The sequence below is a fragment of the Musca autumnalis genome, unplaced genomic scaffold (genome assembly GCF_047663935.1).
Source record: "Musca autumnalis isolate F117 unplaced genomic scaffold, ASM4766393v1 scaffold_1, whole genome shotgun sequence".
NCBI classification, from domain to species: Eukaryota; Metazoa; Arthropoda; class Insecta; order Diptera; family Muscidae; genus Musca; species Musca autumnalis.
Window position 1 is genome coordinate 283,209,677 of NW_027411644.1, and position 22,054 is coordinate 283,231,730.

The 22,054-nt window shown below is 27.7% G+C and overlaps 1 protein-coding gene across 1 annotated transcript in view; it reads right to left on the reverse strand.

Moving 5' to 3' along the window:
• The window catches only part of SKIP (Shal K[+] channel interacting protein), a 427,069-nt gene that overhangs the window by 6,562 nt on the left and 398,453 nt on the right, over nucleotides 1–22,054 (reverse strand). The window contains exons 13-15 of the mRNA XM_073961480.1: nucleotides 19,856–19,937; nucleotides 18,427–18,639; nucleotides 12,318–12,513 (exon numbers count right to left, since the gene is read on the reverse strand). Coding sequence (XP_073817581.1) covers nucleotides 12,318–12,513; nucleotides 18,427–18,639; nucleotides 19,856–19,937 — 491 coding nt within the window. The remainder of the gene's footprint in view (nucleotides 1–12,317; nucleotides 12,514–18,426; nucleotides 18,640–19,855; nucleotides 19,938–22,054) is intronic.

Below are 22,054 nucleotides of genomic sequence, written 5' to 3' on the forward strand. Positions count from 1 at the left end.
AAGTATTTTTAATTAATTTTTTGTTCTTATCATAAGTGGTGGATGGGTGTGTGTGCGAGAGCGTTTGTGAGTTTTTTCCTTCTTCTTCTTTTTTTGTTAAAATAAATGTTCATCAATTTTTCAAAGCTACAACTTTTACTTGAATATCCTTGCCGCTTTGTCGCAAAATATCAAGTGATTTTGGTGGTGCGTTGTTTTCTTGTTCCTGTTCCTGTTATACAAAGAAAAATACTTGAAGGAAAAACTTTGTTGTAGAGTCCAAAAAAGTTGTTCTTGTTGTGCTTCTTATTCATTAATAGAGTTTCATACAAAAGAGCGTACATGAAATTCCGTACCTCATTTCTCTTTTTTTTTTTTTGGAAAACTAAAGAAAAAGAATGTCCATGTTTAACCCTGCCAGCCAGCTTTCCATAATGTCATCAACTACCAGACCAGAAGTACTTGGCAATGGCGCTACCAATTTCCTTCTTAAAATTAATTCCAGCAATCAAACCAAGTTGTTTGGAAAAAAGGGACACACACCGAAAGATATGAAAATTAAAAGGACGATGTGATGAGCATACCGGTTGGTATACATACATATGTAGTTGGGCATTTACATGTGTAGCTTAACGTATGTATGTGGTTGTGGTAGTAAGGGTTATTGAGATGAACAGTGGCTTTATGATAGAATTTTAAAGAATTTTGTGTAAAAGACTGTGAGAGTTTTTCCATTTTTTTCAAGCCACTAAAGTTTTTTTTTTAAATTTTTCAAGGACCATCAGAAAGACATTTTTAAAAATATTTTTTAATGACCACCATAAGTGGAGCTTTTAGAAGTTCTTTTTCAAGATTTTGTTGGATTTTTTAAAAATACTTTTTTAATATTTTTCAAGACTATCAAACGTAATTTGTTTAGCATTTCTCAAAATATGTATTTTTTTAACATTTTTCAATACTGTCAAGACTTTTTTTAAATATTTTGCTCAATGATTGCTTTAAGTCTGAAGTATTCCTCCATTGGCTTTACATCATCATTACTCTCTACAGCCTACAGACGAAGGGAATTATCAATAGTCATTTCAGTTTTTGAAATGATGATTTTCCTAGTGAAATCCGAACTCTTAAAGCATCGAGTTAATGCTCAATATTTTTGAAGACTTTTAAAATATTTTAATTTTAAATATTTTCATGACTATCAAACGTGGATTTTATAATTTTTTTCCATATTTGAATTTTTAAATATTTTTTCATGACTATCATCAAACGTGAATTTTAAAAATATTTTTTCAATATTTTTCATGACTATTAAATACGGATTTTTTTTTTCAATATTTTTCACGATTATTAAACATGGATTTTTTCAATATTGTTCAAGACTATCGAACCTCGGTTTTTTCAAAACGATAAAACCTTAAAAAAATATTTTGCCTAACGTGGATTAAAAAATTTACGTTGATTTGGATTGGATTTTTGAAAATATTTTTTTAAAGTAGATTTTTTTTTTGAAAAAATATTTTTTTGATATGATTTTTAATTATTTTTTTTTTTGAAAATATTTTTTCAAACGTGGATTTTTTAAAGGCATTTTTTCAAAACGATGGAATTTTAAAAATATTTTTTTCAGAAGAGGGTTTTTGAAAATATTTTTGCAAACCTTGACATTTTGAAAATATTTTGTCAAACGTGAATTTTTTAAAATATTTTTTAAATGTGGATTTCTGAAAATATTTTTTAACAGCGTTTTTTTTAAATATTTTTTCAAACGTGTATTTTTGAAAATATTTTTTCAAACGTGGATTTTTGAAAACATTTCTTCAAGATTTTTGAATATTTTTTTCAAACGTTTTTAAATATTTTTTAAACGTGGATTTTTGAAAATAGTTTTTAACTATCAAACGTGGATTTTTAAAATATTTTCCAACTATCAAACGTGGACTTTTTAAATATTTTTTAACTATCAAACGTGGATTTTTTAAATATTTTTCAACTATCAAACGTGTTTTTTTTTAATATTTTTCAACTATCAAACGTGGATTTTTAAATATTTTTCAACTGTCAAACGTGGATTTTTTAAATATTTTTCAACTATTTAACGTGGATTTTTAAAATATTTTTCAACTATTTATCGTGGATTTTTTAAATATTTTTCAACTATCAAACGGGGATTTTTTAAATATTTTTCTAAAACGTGGATTTTTTAAATATTTTTCAACTATTAAACGTGGATTTTTTAAATATTTTTCAACTATCAAACGTGGATTTTTTAAATATTTTTCAACTATCAAACGTGGATTGTTTTAAATATTTTTCAACTATCAAACGTGGATTTTTTAAATATTTTTCAACTATCAAACGTGGATTTTTTAAATATTTTTCAACTATCAAACGTGGATTTTTTAAATATTTTTCAACTATCAAACGTGGATTGTTTTAAATATTTTTCAACTATCAAACGTGGATTTTTTAAATATTTTTCAACTATCAAACTTGGGATTTAAATATTTTTCAACTATTTATCGTGGATTTTTTAAATATTTTTCAACTATCAAACGTGGATTTTTTAAATATTTTTCAACTATCAAACGTGGATTTTTTAAATATTTTTCAACTGTAAAACGTGGATTTTTTAAATATTTTTCAACTATTAAACGTGGATTTTTTAAATATTTTTCAACTATCAAACGTGGATTTTTTAAATATTTTTCAAACTATCCAACGTGGATTTTTTAAATATTTTTCAACTATCAAACGGGGTTTTTTAAATATTTTTCAACTATCAAACATGGATTTTTAATTATTTTTCAACTATCAAACATGGATTTTTAATTATTTTTCAACTATCAAACATGGATTTTTAATTATTTTTCAACTATCAAACATGGATTTTTTTAAATATTTTGTCAACTTTCAAAGGTGAATTTTTTAAAAAATTTTCAACAATCAAACGTGGATTTTTTAAAAATTTTTCAATTATAAAACATGAAGTTTTTAAATAGTTTTCAACTATCAAGCGTGGATTTTTTAAATATTTTTCAACTATCAAACGTGGATTTTTTAAATATTTTTCAACTATCAAAAGTGGATTTTTAAATATTTTTTCAACTTTCAAACGTGGATTTTTTAAATATTTATTTCAATATTTTTCAAGACTGTCAAACGTGGATTTGTTTAAATATTTATTTCAATATTTTTCAAGACTGTCAAACGTGGATTTGTTTAAATATTTATTTCAATATTTTTCAAGACTGTCAAACGTGGATTTGTTTAAATATTTATTTCAATATTTTTCAAGACTGTCGAACGTGGATTTGTTTAAATAATTATTTCAATCTTTTTCAAGACTGTCAAACGTGGATTTGTTTAATATTTATTTTAATTTAATCGTGGATTTTTTAAATATTTATTTTAAACGTGGATTTTTTTAAATATTTATTTCAATATTTTTCAAGACTGTCAAACGTGGATTTGTTTAATATTTATTTTAATTTAATCGTGGATTTTTTAAATATTTATTTTAAACGTGGATTTTTTAAATATTTATTTCAATATTTTTCAACTATCAAACGTGGATTTTTTAAATATTTATTTCAATATTTTTCAAGACTGTCAAACATGGATTTTTTAAATATTTATTTCAATATTTCTCAAGACTGTCAAAAGTGGATTTTTTAAATATTTATTTCAATATTTTTCAAATATCAAACGTGGATTTTTTAAATATTTATTTCAATATTTTTCAACTATCAAACGTCGATTTTTTAAATATTTATTTCAATATTTTTCAAGACTATCAAACATGGATTTTTTAAATATTTATTTCAATATTTCTCAAGACTGTCAAAATTGGATTTTTTAAATATTTATTTCAATATTTTTCAAGACTGTCAAACGTGGATTTTTTAAATATTTATTGCAATATTTTTCAAGACTGTCAAACGTAGATTTTTTAAATATTTATTTCAACATTTTTCAGGACTGTTAAACGTGGATTTTTTAAATATTTATTTCAACATTTTTCAAGACTGTCAAACGTGGATTTTTTTAAATGTTTATTTCAATATTTTTCAAGACTGTCAAACGTGGATTTTTTTAAATGTTTATTTCAATATTTTTCAAGGCGGTCAAACGTGGATTTTTTTAAATGTTTATTTCAATATTTTTCAAGACTGTCAAACGTGGATTTTTTTAAATGTTTATTTCAATATTTTTCAAGACTGTCAAACGTGGATTTTTTTAAATGTTTATTTCAATATTTTTCAAGACTGTCAAACGTGGATTTTTTTAAATGTTTATTTCAATATTTTTCAAGACTGTCAAACGTGGATTTTTTTAAATGTTTATTTCAATATTTTTCAAGACTGTCAAACGTGGATTTTTTTAAATGTTTATTTCAATATTTTTCAAGACTGTCAAACGTGGATTTTTTTAAATGTTTATTTCAATATTTTTCAAGACTGTCAAACGTGGATTTTTTTAAATGTTTATTTCAATATTTTTCAAGACTGTCAAACGTGGATTTTTTTAAATGTTTATTTCAATATTTTTCAAGACTGTCAAACGAGGATTTTTTAAATATTTATTTCAATATTTTTCATGACTGTCAAACGTGGATTTTTTAAATGTTTATTTCAATATTTTTCAAGACTGTCAAACGTGGATTTTGTTAAATGTTTATTTCAATATTTTTCAAGACTGTCAAACGTGGATTTTTTAAATGTTTATTTCAGTATTTTTCAAGACTGTCAAACGTGGCTTTTTTTAATGTTTATTTCAATATTTTTCAAGACTGTCAAACGTGGATTTATTTAAATGTTTATTTCGATATTTTTCAAGCCTGTCAAACGTGGATTTTTTTAAATGTTTATTTCAATATTTTTCAAGACTGTCAAACGTGGATTTTTTTAAATGTTTATTTCAATATTTTTCAAGACTGTCAAACGTGGTTTTTTTTTAATGTTTATTTCAATATTTTTCAAGACTGTCAAACGTGGATTTTTTTAAATGTTTATTTCAATATTTTTCAAGACTGTCAAACGTGGATTTTTTTAAATGTTTACTTCAATATTTTTCAAGACTGTCAAACGTGGATTTTTTTAAATGTTTATTTCAATATTTTTCAAGACTGTCAAACGTGGTTTTTTTTTAATGTTTATTTCAATATTTTTCAAGACTGTCAAACGTGGATTTTTTTAAATGTTTATTTCGATATTTTTCAAGCCTGTCAAACGTGGATTTTTTTAAATGTTTATTTCAATATTTTTCAAGACTGTCAAACGTGGATTTTTTTAAATGTTTATTTCAATATTTTTCAAGACTGTCAAACGTGGATTTTTTTTAAATGTTTATTTCAATATTTTTCAAGACTGTCAAACGTGGTTTTTTTTTAAATGTTTATTTCAATATTTTTCAAGACTGTCAAACGTGGATTTTTTTAAATATTTATTTTAATATTTTTCAAGACTGTCAAACGTGGATTTTTTAAATATTTATTTCAATATTTTTCAACTATCAAACGTGGATTTTTTAAATATTTATTTCAATATTTTTCAACTATCAAACGTGAATTTTTTAAATATTTATTTCAATATTTTTCAACTATCAAACGTGAATTTTTTAAATATTTATTTCAATATTTTCAACTATCAAACGGTGAATTTTTTCAGTATTTATTTCAATATTTTTTAGCTATCAAACGTGGATTTTTTAAATATTTATTTCAACATTTTTCAAGACTGTTAAACGTGGATTTTTTAAATATTTATTTCAACATTTTTCAAGACTGTCAAACGTGGATTTTTTTAAATGTTTATTTCAATATTTTTCAAGACTGTCAAACGTGGATTTTTTTAAATGTTTATTTCAATATTTTTCAAGGCGGTCAAACGTGGATTTTTTTAAATGTTTATTTCAATATTTTTCAAGACTGTCAAACGTGGATTTTTTTAAATGTTTATTTCAATATTTTTCAAGACTGTCAAACGTGGATTTTTTTAAATGTTTATTTCAATATTTTTCAAGACTGTCAAACGTGGATTTTTTTAAATGTTTATTTCAATATTTTTCAAGACTGTCAAACGTGGATTTTTTTAAATGTTTATTTCAATATTTTTCAAGACTGTCAAACGTGGATTTTTTTAAATGTTTATTTCAATATTTTTCAAGACTGTCAAACGTGGATTTTTTTAAATGTTTATTTCAATATTTTTCAAGACTGTCAAACGTGGATTTTTTTAAATGTTTATTTCAATATTTTTCAAGACTGTCAAACGTGGATTTTTTTAAATGTTTATTTCAATATTTTTCAAGACTGTCAAACGTGGATTTTTTTAAATGTTTATTTCAATATTTTTCAAGACTGTCAAACGTGGATTTTTTTAAATGTTTATTTCAATATTTTTCAAGACTGTCAAACGTGGATTTTTTTAAATGTTTATTTCAATATTTTTCAAGACTGTCAAACGTGGATTTTTTTAAATGTTTATTTCAATATTTTTCAAGACTGTCAAACGTGGATTTTTTTAAATGTTTATTTCAATATTTTTCAAGACTGTCAAACGTGGATTTTTTTAAATGTTTATTTCAATATTTTTCAAGACTGTCAAACGTGGATTTTTTTAAATGTTTATTTCAATATTTTTCAAGACTGTCAAACGTGGATTTTTTTAAATGTTTATTTCAATATTTTTCAAGACTGTCAAACGTGGATTTTTTTAAATGTTTATTTCAATATTTTTCAAGACTGTCAAACGTGGATTTTTTTAAATGTTTATTTCAATATTTTTCAAGACTGTCAAACGTGGATTTTTTTAAATGTTTATTTCAATATTTTTCAAGACTGTCAAACGAGGATTTTTTAAATATTTATTTCAATATTTTTCATGACTGTCAAACGTGGATTTTTTAAATGTTTATTTCAATATTTTTCAAGACTGTCAAACGTGGATTTTTTTAAATGTTTATTTCAATATTTTTCAAGACTGTCAAACGAGGATTTTTTAAATATTTATTTCAATATTTTTCATGACTGTCAAACGTGGATTTTTTAAATGTTTATTTCAATATTTTTCAAGACTGTCAAACGTGGATTTTGTTAAATGTTTATTTCAATATTTTTCAAGACTGTCAAACGTGGATTTTTTAAATGTTTATTTCAGTATTTTTCAAGACTGTCAAACGTGGCTTTTTTTAATGTTTATTTCAATATTTTTCAAGACTGTCAAACGTGGATTTTTTAAATGTTTATTTCAGTATTTTTCAAGACTGTCAAACGTGGCTTTTTTTAATGTTTATTTCAATATTTTTCAAGACTGTCAAACGTGGATTTATTTAAATGTTTATTTCGATATTTTTCAAGCCTGTCAAACGTGGATTTTTTTAAATGTTTATTTCAATATTTTTCAAGACTGTCAAACGTGGATTTTTTTAAATGTTTATTTCAATATTTTTCAAGACTGTCAAACGTGGTTTTTTTTAATGTTTATTTCAATATTTTTCAAGACTGTCAAACGTGGATTTTTTTAAATGTTTATTTCAATATTTTTCAAGACTGTCAAACGTGGATTTTTTTAAATGTTTACTTCAATATTTTTCAAGACTGTCAAACGTGGATTCATTTAAACGTTTATTTCAATATTTTTCAAGACTGTCAAACGTGGATTTTTTTAAATGTTTATTTCAATATTTTTCAAGACTGTCAAACGTGGATTTTTTTAAATGTTTATTTCAATATTTTTCAAGACTGTCAAACGTGGATTTTTTTTAAATGTTTATTTCAATATTTTTCAAGACTGTCAAACGTGGTTTTTTTTAAATGTTTATTTCAATATTTTTCAAGACTGTCAAACGTGGATTTTTTTAAATATTTATTTTAATATTTTTCAAGACTGTCAAACGTGGATTTTTTAAATATTTATTTCAATATTTTTCAACTATCAAACGTGGATTTTTTAAATATTTATTTCAATATTTTTCAAGACTGTCAAACGTGGATTTTTTTTAAATGTTTATTTCAATATTTTTCAAGACTGTCAAACGTGGATATTTTTAAATGTTTATTTCAATATTTTTCAAGACTGTCAAACGTGGATTTTTTCAAATGTTTACTTCAATATTTTTCAAGACTGTCAAACGTGGATTCATTTAAACGTTTATTTCAATATTTTTCAAGACTGTCAAACGTGGATTTTTTTAAATGTTTATTTCAATATTTTTCAAGACTGTCAAACGTGGATTTTTTTTAAATGTTTATTTCAATATTTTTCAAGACTGTCAAACGTGGATTTTTTTAAATGTTTATTTCAATATTTTTCAAGACTGTCAAACGTGGATTCATTTAAACGTTTATTTCAATTTTTTAAGACTGTCAAACGTGGATTTTTTTAAATGTTTATTTCAATATTTTTCAAGACTGTCAAACGTGGATTTTTTAAATGTTTATTTCAATATTTTTCAAGACTGTCAAACGTGGATTTTTTAAATGTTTATTTCAATATTTTTCAAGACTGTCAAACGTGGATTTTTTAAATGTTTATTTCAATATTTTTCAAGACTGTCAAACGTGGATTTTGTTAAATGTTTATTTCAATATTTTTCAAGACTGTCAAACGTGGATTTTTTAAATGTTTATTTCAGTATTTTTCAAGACTGTGAAACGTGGCTTTTTTTAATGTTTATTTCAATATTTTTCAAGACTGTCAAACGTGGATTTATTTAAATGTTTATTTCGATATTTTTCAAGCCTGTCAAACGTGGATTTTTTTAAATGTTTATTTCAATATTTTTCAAGACTGTCAAACGTGGATTTTTTTAAATGTTTATTTCAATATTTTTCAAGACTGTCAAACGTGGTTTTTTTTTAATGTTTATTTCAATATTTTTCAAGACTGTCAAACGTGGATTTTTTTAAATGTTTACTTCAATATTTTTCAAGACTGTCAAACGTGGATTCATTTAAACGTTTATTTCAATATTTTTCAAGACTGTCAAACGTGGATTTTTTTAAATGTTTTTTTCAATATTTTTCAAGACTGTCAAACGTGGATTTTTTTAAATGTTTATTTCAATATTTTTCAAGACTGTCAAACGTGGATTTTTTTTAAATGTTTATTTCAATATTTTTCAAGACTGTCAAACGTGGTTTTTTTTAAATGTTTATTTCAATATTTTTCAAGACTGTCAAACGTGGATTTTTTTAAATATTTATTTTAATATTTTTCAAGACTGTCAAACGTGGATTTTTTAAATATTTATTTCAATATTTTTCAACTATCAAACGTGGATTTTTTAAATATTTATTTCAATATTTTTCAACTATCAAACGTGAATTTTTTAAATATTTATTTCAATATTTTTCAACTATCAAACGTGAATTTTTTAAATATTTATTTCAATATTTTCAACTATCAAACGGTGAATTTTTTCAGTATTTATTTCAATATTTTTTAGCTATCAAACGTGGATTTTTTAAATATTTATTTCAATATTTTTCAAGACTGTCAAACGTGGATTTTTTAAATGTTTACTTCAATATTTTTCAAGACTGTCAAACGTGGATTTTTTTAAATGTTTATTTCAATATTTTTCAAGACTGTCAAACGTGGATTTTTTTTAAATGTTTATTTCAATATTTTTCAAGACTGTCAAACGTGGATTTTTTTAAATGTTTATTTCAATATTTTTCAAGACTGTCAAACGTGGATTTTTTCAAATGTTTACTTCAATATTTTTCAAGACTGTCAAACGTGGATTCATTTAAACGTTTATTTCAATATTTTTCAAGACTGTCAAACGTGGATTTTTTTAAATGTTTATTTCAATATTTTTCAAGACTGTCAAACGTGGATTTTTTTTTAAATGTTTATTTCAATATTTTTCAAGACTGTCAAACGTGGATTTTTTTAAATGTTTATTTCAATATTTTTCAAGACTGTCAAACGTGGATTCATTTAAACGTTTATTTCAATTTTTTAAGACTGTCAAACGTGGATTTTTTTAAATGTTTATTTCAATATTTTTCAAGACTGTCAAACGTGGATTTTTTAAATGTTTATTTCAATATTTTTCAAGACTGTCAAACGTGGATTTTTTAAATGTTTATTTCAATATTTTTCAAGACTGTCAAACGTGGATTTTTTAAACATTTTTCAATAGTTTGTCCAGGTTTACATTAGTCTAGATAATTCCATATTTATATTAGGCAATTTTCCTTGCGGCAATTGTCAATTTGTTGGTGAGAGGTGAAAGGGTTGCCATATGCATCACCTCTCAAACTGACAATTGCCGCAAGGAAAATTGCCTAATATAAATATGGAATTATCTAGACTGTCAAGTTGGATTTTCCAAATATATATTTTTTAAAGATTTTTCTAGACTAGATTTTCAAACATTTTTCACGCGCGGATATAAAAAATAACGAAGATTTTTTTAAATATTCTTTTAAAAAATATTTTGCCAAACGTGGATTAAAAAATGAACGTTGATTTGGATTGGATTTTTAAAATACTTTTTTAAAAAGTGGATTTTTTTAAACATATTTTGTCGATACGAGGATTTTTCAAATAATTGTTTGAAAATATTTTTCAAATGTGGTTGCAAGACGAGGATTTATTAAAAATAATTTTCAAACGTGGATTTTAAAAAAAAATATTGTTTTCAGACGAGGGTTTTTAAAAATATTTTTTCAAACTTTGACATTTTTAAAATATTTTTTTAAACGTGATTTTTTGAAAATATTTTTTAAAAGTGGATTTTTTAAAATATTTTTTAAACGGGGATTTTTGAAAATATTTTTTAAACGTGGATTTTTGAAAATATTTTTAAAACGTGGATTTTTGAAAATATCTGTTAAACGTGGATTTTTTAAAAATATTTTTTCAACCTGAATTTTTGAAAATATTTTTTCAACTTGGATATTTGAAAATATTTTTTCAAATGTGGATTTATCAAAATATTTTTTCAAATGTGGATTTTTGAAAAAAATATTTTCAAACCTTGTCATTTAAAAAACAAAAAAAAATTCTAACGTGAATTTTTGAAAATATTATTTCAAACCTGAATTTTTCAAAATATTTTTTAAACATGGATTTTTTGAAAATATTTTTCAAACGTGGATTTTTGAAAATATTTTTCAAATGTGGATTTTTGAGAAACTTTTTCAAGCGTGGATTTTTGAAAATATTTTTTTAAGCATGGATTTTTGAATATTTTTTTTCAAACGTGGATTTTTGAAAACATTTTTCCAACGTGGATTTTTGAAAAAAAATTTTCAAACTTGGATTTTTGAAAATATTTTTTCGGCTTATTAATAAAGACTCCCTTAAATGTTTATAAAGACTCCAGTTAGCTTGTCTATAAAGATTCCCGTCAGCATGCCTATAAAGACTCCCTTCAGGTCGTCTATAAAGATTTCTATCAGTTCGTTTATAAATACTCTCTTCAGATTCAGTTAAGATTGTTCATAAAGACTCCCATCGTCCATCGTCTATAAAAACTTCCTTCAGCTCGTCTCTAAAGACTCCCTTCACTTGGTTTATGAAGACCTCAACGACTCGTCTATACCGTCTCCCTCGTCTATGAAGACTCCCTCAAGATCGTCTTTGGGTCTCTCTTCGTCACTTCTTTGATGGTCGTGGGAAATGGTTACATCTACCCTAAACGTCAAGTCCCTTCTTCAAGTCACTGTGGCCCTTTCTTCCATTCAGAATATAACAAATTGCATTTTAAAAGATTTCTGGTTATGTGCAAGTTCCCCCGGTCATGTCATACAACCAATGTGTTTGTTCTCACAGACAGAGTAAGTGAGCGATTGAGGGTTGATGCAAAAGAGCCTTTAACATTCCAGGAAGCATATTAAAAATTCATTAAGTTTTCAAAATTTCCACAGTTTTAACCAAAAAACCACTTAAATCGAAACTAACGAAAAACAACAGGATATCCTTGGTTTCGTCTGTACAAACAAGTATCGTCGTCGTCGTCAATGTTTATACAAAGTTCCACAAAACAAAATCGACAATAAAACTAGTCGAAGATAGGAAAAACAAAAGCCCATATCAAGTTGCAGTTGAAATCCATAGAGACGCAAAGAGAGATGGAAAGAGTTGCCCATCCATCTATCTATCTTACCATTCATCTATTACGATTGTTTTTTGGTAATGTACTAAACTGATGATATGCTTTTGGTAAGTAAATCCAAAATGCACACAGACTCTCACACGCACACACAAGGACGCACAGAGATAGATGCAGTAACAGCAACATCAACTTGTCCATACAATTGTATCTGTTGTATGGAAAACGATAATAAAACAATAACAACTGCAGCTACGAAAATTACTTACTTGAACCGGAAGCACTGGGTAAACTTTCCACTGAACTCGCTGAATATGCAAAGGCCTGATCGCTCATACTGCCCCGGTCGGTATTATCTTGGGAATTGCTAAAATCCCTTGAAGTATCCTTTGTGGCAACAAAGTTTCGCACTCCATTTTCATTAAATGTGCCAATTTCCTTTTGCGAGTTTCGCATGTCGTTGGTCTGTAGCAGGCGAGAAGCCATCAGTCATCACAGCAAAAGGGGGTGGTGGGGAGCAAAAGGAATCATCACATGGCAATGCATAGCACAAAAAATGAAGTTGGAAAATTTGAATGATGTAGATTTTAGATAAATTCGTTATTGTTAGTGGTAGTGGTGAAGTTGTGTTGAGAAGTTTTATAGCCAAATACCAAACCGCCAAAGCATTCCATCAAATTCATCCAATATTTAGTAGAAAAACAGCATCCAACACATTCATCCGTTTAATGACCAGCACCAACAAAAGTCCAAGTCAGATACAATTCATTCCAAGGAAAACAGCAGTCAATTATTGTTCCATGTATGTCAGCGAGTGAGTGTGTGCACGATGATGATGATGAGAGTTGTAGCAGTCCATGTTGAAGTTGTGTTTTTGAGATTATTGGCAATAAACATCAACAACAGCATAAGAAGAAAACCAATAAACCAACACACACATGTGTAGGCAGCAAAAAAAAAAGGGAAGAGAAGAAAATATAAACAAAAAAGTTAGTATGTTTTCCAAACAAAGTCGGTTTGGTTTGTTAGACGGACTAGAACTTTGAAGTCAATAAACGCACCATTGTCAGTTTCTAAGCTTTCTTTGTTTTCGCTTTACTTTTTAATTACAAGGCAAACTCAGCAAAATGTCTAAAACAAGTGGTTAAGTCAGTTCGAAGTTAGACAGACGCCTGTAAAGGATTTCAATTAACTGAGGAGGTCGCGGGAAGTGTTAGGAGATCAAAAGTTGGGAGATTGATTGTTTATTGTCTTACGTTAATGGACCAGTTATGCAGTGGCTTTTGTGTGATCAACAAAAGCCAAATCTTGGAATTTTCAGAATTAGTAGACTTTCAAAGCACCCATCAAAAGTGGATTTTTAAACATATTTTTCAAATGTGGATTTTTAAACAATACGAGTATTTTTTAAAGGACTATTAGAACCATCAAACGTAGATTTCTTAAGAAATTTTTTATAGACCATCAGACTAGATTTTTTTTAAAAATATTTTTAAGGTGGTGGATTTTTCAAAAAGATTTTTTACGGATGTGGATTTTTCATAACATATTTTATAAGGACGTGTATCAGACGAAAATTTTTTAAAAAATATTTTTAAGAACGCTGATTTGTCAAAAAGATTTTTTAAGGATGTGGATTTTTCAAAAAGATTTTTTAAGGACGAGTATTTTTATAAAATATTTTTAAGGACGTGTATTTTTATAAATTCTTTTAAAGAACGTTGATTTTTTAAAATATTTTTAAAGGATGAGGATTTTCTAAAGTATAGTTTCAAGGACGTGGATTAAAAAAAATATTTTTAATGGACGTGGATTTGAAAAAATATTTTTAAAGGACGAGGATTTTCTAAAGTATAGTTTCAAGGACGTGGATTTGAAAAAATATTTTAAAAGGACGTGGATTTGAGAAAATAGTTTTAAAGGACGAGGATTTCCTAAAGTATAGTTTCAAGGACGTGGATTTGAGAAAATATTATTAAAGGACGTGGATTTTTTAAGAATATTTTTCAAGGACGTGGAGTTTTTCAAAATATTTTTCAAGGACGTGGATTTTTTCAAAATATTTTTCAAGGACGTGGATTTTTTCAAAATATTTTTCAAGGACGTGGATTTTTTCAAAATATTTTTCAAGGACGTGGATTTTTTCAAAATATTTTTCAAGGACGTAGATTTTTTCAAAATATTTTTCAAGGACGTAGATTTTTTCAAAATATTTTTCAAGGACGTGGACTTTTTAAAATTACTTTTTTAAGGACGTGGACTTTTTAAAAATATTTATCAAGCTCCTGAATTTTGTAAACAAGTGGTTAAGTCAGTTTGAAGTTAGACAGACGCCTGTAAAGGATTTCAATTAACTGAGGAGGTCGCGGGAAGTGTTGGGGATCAAAAGTTGGGAGATTGATGGTTTATTGTCTTACGTTAATGGACCAGTTATGCAGTGGCTTTTGTGTGATCAACATATTTTTCAAATGTAGATTTTTAAACAATATTTTTTCAAGGACTATTAGAACCATCAAACGTAGATTATTAAACAATTTTTTATAGACCATCAGACTAGGTTTTTTTAAAAAATATATTTAAGGACGTGAATTTTTAAAATTATTTTTTGATGGACGTGGATTTTTAGAAACATTTTTAAATGACGAGGATTTTCTAAAGTATAGTTTCAAGGGGGTGGATTTGAGAAAATATTTTTAAAGGACGTGGATTTGAAAAAAATATTTTTAAAGGACGTGGATTTGAAAAAAATATTTTTTAAAGGACGTGATTCTTTTCAAAACATTTTTTAAGGACGGGGACTTTTTAAAAATATTTTTTAAGGACGTGGACTTTTTAAAAAATATTTGTCAAGGTCCTGAATTTTGTAAAATGTTGTTTAAGGACTTGGACTTTTTAAAAATGTTTTTTAATGACGTGGACTTTTTAAAACTACTTTTTCAATGACCTGGATTTTTTTTTAAAAAAAATATGTTTTTAAGGACCTGAATAATTTCAAAATATTTCTTCAAGGATCTGAATAATTTTAAAATAGTCTTTCAAGTACGTGGATCTTTTAAAATATTTTTTCAAGGATCTGACAAATTTTAAAATATTTTTCTCAAGGACCTGAATAATTTTAAAATATTTTCAAGGACTTGTTTTTTTGAAATTTTTTTCAAGGACCTGAATAATTCTAATATATTTTTTCAAGGGGAAAAAGGGTTTCAAGGGCGTGGATTTTTTGAAATATTTTTCAAGGACTTGAATAATTTAAAAAATAAGGACTTGAATAGTCTTAAAATCGTTCTTCGTGAACGTTGATTTTTTTTAATATTTTGTCACGGACTTGAATGTTTTTAAAATATTTTTCATGCGCCTGAATAGTTTTAAAATGGTTTTTCAAGGACGTGGAGTTTTTAAATATTTTTCCAGGACGTGAATAATTTTTTTTCAAGGACCTGAATAATTTTAAAGCAGCTTTCGAAGGACGTGGATTTTTAAAATACTTTTTCCAGGACCACATTAATTTTAAAATATTTTTCCAACGACCAGAATAATTTTAAGAAATGGGTTCAAAGACATGCATTACTTAAAATGTGTCTTCAATTTTAAAATGTTTTTTTTTTTCAGGGATCTGAATAATTTTAAAATAGATTTTTAAAGAACGTGAATTACTTAAATTATTTTTCAAGGACCTGAATAATTTTAAAATATTTTTTCAATGACCTGTATCCTTTCGAAGGACGTGTAGTTTTTAAAATATTATTTCAAGGACCTGAATAATTTTAAAATTTTTTTGTTAAGGACCTGATTTATTTTGAAATATTTTTTCAAGGACCTGAACAATTTTAGGAGAGGGATTTAAGGACATGAATTATTAAAAATAAGTTTTCAAATACCTGAATAATTTTAAAATATTTTTCAAGGACCTTACTAATTTTAAGAAAGGTTTTTAAGGACATGGATTTCTAAAAATATGTTTTCAAGGTCATGAATAATTTTAAACTATTTTTCAAAAACTTAAATAATTTTAAAATATTTTTCAAGGACCTTACTAATTTTAAAATAGTTTTTCAATGGCGTGGATTTTTTAAAATAATTTTTAAATATTTTTTCAAGAATCTAAGTAATTTTAAAATAGATTTTTAAGGACATGCATAATTTTAAAATACTTTTCAAGGATCTGAATAATTTTAAAAAATCAAGGACATGGAAATTTTAAAATATTTTTCAAGGACCTGAATAATTTTAAAAAATTCAAGGACATGGATATTTTAAAATATTTTTCAGGGAACTGAATAATTTTAAAAAATCATTTTTTTTTTCAAAGACCTGAACAATTTTAAAGGGCTTTAGTAAAATATAGTTTCCAGAACTTGAATAATTTTAAAAAAGGGGTTTCAAGGACGTGGATTTTTTAAAATAGTTTTTCAAGGGCCAATATAATTTTCAAATAGCTTTTCAAGGACGTGTTTTTTTAATATTTTTTCAATGCCCTGAATAATTTTAAAATATTTATTCAAGGATGCGGATTATTAAAAATGCTTTTTCAATGACCTGAATAATTTAAAATAGTTTTTCAATGAAGTGGATTTTTTTTTAAATTTTCAAAAATTTGAAAATATTTCTTGAAAAGAAAATATTTTTTAAGGACCTGAATAATGTTAAAACGGATGTGGATTTTTTATAACAATTTTTCAAGGAGCTGAATAATTTTATAATATGTTTTTAAGGACGTGGATTTGAAGGTCCTGAATAATTTTATAATATTTTTTAAAGGACCTGAATAATTTTAAAATAGTTTTTCAAGGACGTAGATATTTTAAACATTTTTTCAAGGACCTGAATAATTGTATAATATTTTTTCAAGGACCTGAATAATTTTAAAACAAGACGTGAATTTTTTAGAATAATTTTTGAAGGACCTGAATAATTTTATAATATTTTTTCAAGGATCTGAATAATTTTAAAACAGGACGTGCATTTTTAGAATAATTTTTGAAGGACCTGAATAATTTTTAAACGGTTTTAAGGATGTAGATTATTTATAATAATTTTTCAAGGACCTGAATAATTTTATAAAATGTTTTTAAGGACGTGGATTTTTTATAATATTTCAAGATCCTGAATAATTTTGTAATATTTTTTTAAAGGACCTGAATAATTTTAAAACGTTTTTCAAGGACGTAGATATTTTAAAAATTTTTCAAGGACGTGGATATTTTAAAATATTTTTTCAAGGACCTGAATAATTTTATAATATTTTTTCAAGCATCTGAATAATTTTAAAACCGGACGTGAATTTTTTAGAATCATTTTTGAAGGACCTGAATAATTTTAAAACGGTTTTAAGGATGTGGATTTTTTATAATAATTTTTCAAGGACCTGAATAATTTTATAATATGTTTTTAAGGACGTGGATTTTTTATAATTTTTCAAGGTCCTGAATAATTTTATAATATTTTTTTAAAGGACCTTAACAATTTTAAAAAAGTTTTTCAGGGACGTGGATATTTTAAAAAATTTTTTCAAGGACCTGAATAATTTTATACTATTTTTCAAGGATCTGAATAATTTTAAAACAGAACGTGAATTTTTTAGAATAATTTTTGAAGGACCTGAATAGTTTTAAAATAGTTTTTCAAGGACGTGGATGTTGTAATATAAATAGTCTTCTAAGGACGTGGATCTTTTAAAATATTTTTTCAAGGACCTGAATAATTTTAATTTTTTTCAAGGATCTGAATAATTTCAAAATAGCTTTCCAAGGACGTGGATTTTTAAAAAAAATTATTTTGCAGGACCTGAATAATTTTAAAATAGTTTTTCAAGGACGTGGATGTTGTAATATATTTTTTTAAGGACCTGAATAATTTTTAATATGGTTTTTAAGGAAGTGGATTTTTTATAACATTTTTCAAGGACCTGAATAATTGTAAAATGCTTTTTTCAAGGACCTGAATAATTTTAAAACCTTTTTTTCATGAAGATGGTCTATCGGATCTTCAAACGTGCAATTTGTGAAGCATATTTTCCAAGGGCTATCGGATCTTCAAACGTAATTTTGTTCCTAGAACATTTCTTCATTTCTATCGGATCTTTAAGCGTGATTTTTTTAAGAATATTTTTTCAAGGACTCGTCCAACTTCAAACTCTTTAAAACACCATTCAGAGCCGTGCACCAATCTGACATGACGTTGCCATGATACAATCCTTAGGAAAAACTACTTCCTTTCAATGTAAACAATTAATAGCGAATCATGTTTTTGATTACATTTACCTGAACAATGGTGCGTTCCGTCTATTGCCTTTGTAATGGCGTTTCTAATTAAACTCCTTAACTTGGAAGTGAACAAGGAAGGACACATAGAAAAAGGATTCGTAATGCTGCTACTTACATGATGTATGGTTGCTTTCTGGCTAATTGTATTTGATTTGGTTGCAATGGCACCGTTCTTTTTAACCTTTGCCGCAAGGCTTGGTGGTAGGGCTCGAGGGGCACCAATGCCAATGTCTTCATAATCGGAGGAAGGACTGGGTGATAGAGATGGTGAATTGCCAAGGCCACCACTCAATGTACGATAACGAGCCGTGCAATTATTGGTACTAATCTGTAAAATGAAGAGAATAAGGAAACAAACAATCAAAAGAAGAATGAGTAAAAGTGGGGAAATGATACTGATGATGATGAAACACAAATGGACAATAATGAAGAAAAATAATATGATGATGACGATTTGTACCATGATCGTAATGGAAAACCAAACCAAACCAAAACACCCAAAATGAAAGAATGAGAAATAAACATTTGCCCATTTATGAAGACTCCTAGGTGGCTTTGGTGGGTTTAGGCCTGGGGGTCATCACAAATCAAATTAAAACTCATTGTCTGTGTTCACAGAATTCACATTAAATCGCAATTAAATTCAAACGCAAAACGTGACTTCATTGCCAATGTGGTTGACTGGCTGGTTGGTTCGATGCTGTTGTGATGGAGGTTGGTCTTCGTACGCTTTGAATGTCAAACATTGCAACTCATTGAGGAAGCAGATTACTTGTGTCGTGGCTGGATTGCATGGTGGAGCCAAATTCGTGGCCGGTAATCTTATGATGGCGGTGTCTGCTTGTCTGCTTTACCGCAAACATTGAAGATATTTTCACAAAGAATCTAAACGCAATTTGCTTTTGGACAAATGGCAACAATGTAGCGTCCAAAACAACAACAAAGATAAACATTTTAGAGGGAGCTAGACTCCAAAAAGGAAAACAAATGTCGCAAAAGCTTAGGCAGACGCAATGAAATCAGACCCCCACCCTCAGCCCCACCAACAACACTTTAAAGGAAACAAAAAATCTGCTGGCTGAGCTGAAAAGAAAATATTGCCGGGCAACAACGTAAAGTTTGTTTGTTCAAGTGCACTTTATCAATTTCGTTTCGTTCGTCGTTGCAATGTTTGATGCTGTGTGTGTGTTTTCAACCATCAATCCCTAAACAACGCTTGGTTGAAAATAATCTTTTGTTTTCAACTTTGTTTTGTCGACAAACAGCATATAACGACGACTCTCCTACCTCTATGGCGGACAAGCGTTTTGCAACTTTACAGATTATTTGCACTTGTGCAGCATTAACGCTAACATTTAATCTAATTCGCAAATAAATTTATCCCGAAGAGTTTTTTCGATTTTACTTTGTTGAGGCAACCAATGTATAGTGAGTGGGTGAACAGTAACAAAAATGAAAACATTAATAACAACAACAAAACATATAATAAAAGAAGCTGACACTATGAAATACAGGTGCTGCAGCATTTTTTCATTTCAACTTACCGATACGGTGCTAAGACGGGAGGTAACACTTTGGAGGTCTGATATTGAGCCAGCATAATCGCCACTTTCTCGGTCATGGGATCTGAAAGAGAGCAGGGGGATAGAGAGAACTAAATTAATTTTTGTCTAGGTAAGAAATGAATAATTTTTGTAAAAATAAAAAAAAATGGTTCAAATAAAAATAGCTTATTTTCAACGAAGGAAGATAGAATCCGTTACTTAACGGTTGTGATTTTTTTGAACATGACAAAGTCTTGTACGTATTTGGGTACATCCTTTATCTCAAGTGGATACTAACATCCACACATTCTTTAAACGGCCATTAAAACTTTAGAGTGGACTATAAAGAGGAGGACTAGAACGAGATTTTTCAAGGAATATTTTTTTAGAAAATATTGTATTTTCAGGGACTATCAGATTATCAAACGAAGATTTTTAAAAAATATTTTCTCAAGGTCTTTCAATACTTTGAACGCATATCGTGGAAACTTCACTACTCTACTCTAAAACTGACAAGTCAACTTATTCAAAATTCCACAAAGAGCCGGGCACAAACTTTATTTCCTTAGGAAAACAATAGCCCGTTTTCAATTAATCGGATTTAATAAACCTACTAGGTTTCAAATGTCAATTCCACAGCGCAGTCAAATAAATCTTCATAAAAAAGTTAACCCGACAAAAGGCTCTAATGCAAACGCCATTTAATAGGGATTTCAATTTAGTGTGGAAGTGCCGAAAGGTCGGACTAAATCCAGTCACTTCTTTCGGTAGTTAATATGCCCATCAGCCGTTTTAGTTGGCACCGTAGGATATTTAGGAGAACATTATCGCCATTAACACGACAATCTTTGGTAAAATTTTGTTGTTTGTTGTTGAGTTGTCTCATACATTTTACGATGTGCAAAGGTCGGACCAATGTCTCTTCTTTCAATGGTTAATGTGCCCACCAACCATTTTAGTTGCTACCGTAGGATATTTAGAACAACACTACCTATATATCGCTACGAACAGGAGAATCTTTGGTATAAAAGTGATCTTCAATCTGCTCTTAAACTGCATTAAAAGTTTGTGGGGGTGGTTGGTATCCGAAGATGTCTTTATCAAAAAGACATTTGGAATTACGGCGAAATCGTGAGTTATCCTGCGCAACAGTCATAAAGTCGAGGAGTTTTAAACGGTTCTCGACTCGACTATTGCACCTGGGGTAGCGATAAAATGGCTCGGTCAGTATCTGTTTGGAATTTCCGCAGGTACCACTTCGAAGTTCTACTTTTTGGGCATTACTTTCCTCTTGCTATGAGGTTGATGACTTGAGAATGCAGCCCCACACCGAGACGAAGCTTTACTCGTGATTAGAGCCCACACCTCAACCACCGCGTTTCACCTATATGCCAATATGCACCTCTCCATAACATACATATCTAGAACTACTATCACCAGCTGTACCAGACAGTCTCCGGTTAGGCTGCGTAGTCGAAATTACAACCAGTTTCTTTTCCATACAACACGGGACTGGTTGCTCAAAGTAAATGAGATTAGACACGATTTGAAGCTAGCAAACGGCTAGTCGGTGCCGGCAGGGGTCTTTAGAGCTTTTAGACTAATATCTCAGGAAGTATGGACTTAGAGATAATTGTACCGCCACAATAGGGGCCGGCAGGACAACCTGTACTTTTGTTAAACATTTTTGATATGTTGTGTGGGAGGTACACGATGGAATGCACCGATTTAGTTCATATTCAATGTCTCGAAGAAATATTACAATGTGCAAGTTTTGAACTTTGGTAGAGGTCTTTTATCAAGAGAAGACTACTATAGGAGGACTTTTTTCAAGAAAAGACCCGCTTAAGAGGTATTTGATGAATAGAAGACGCTTTTAAGGCGGCTTCATTCAATAGAAGACCCTTAACGAGGTCTTGAAGGGGTCTTCTTCTATCAACAAAATACCCCGTAAAGAGGTGCTAAATTAACAGACGACCCCTTTAGGATGTCTACTATCAACATAAAATCGTTTTGCGAGGTCCCCTCTCTGGAAAACCTCTTTACGAGGTCTTCTATCAACAAAAAATCCTGTAATGAAGTCTTCTATCAACAGAAGATCCCTTTAAGATGTCTGATATCAACACAACACCACTTCATCTTTCAACAGAAGAGTTCTTCCCGAGGTCTTCTATCAATTGAAGGCCCATTTACGGATCT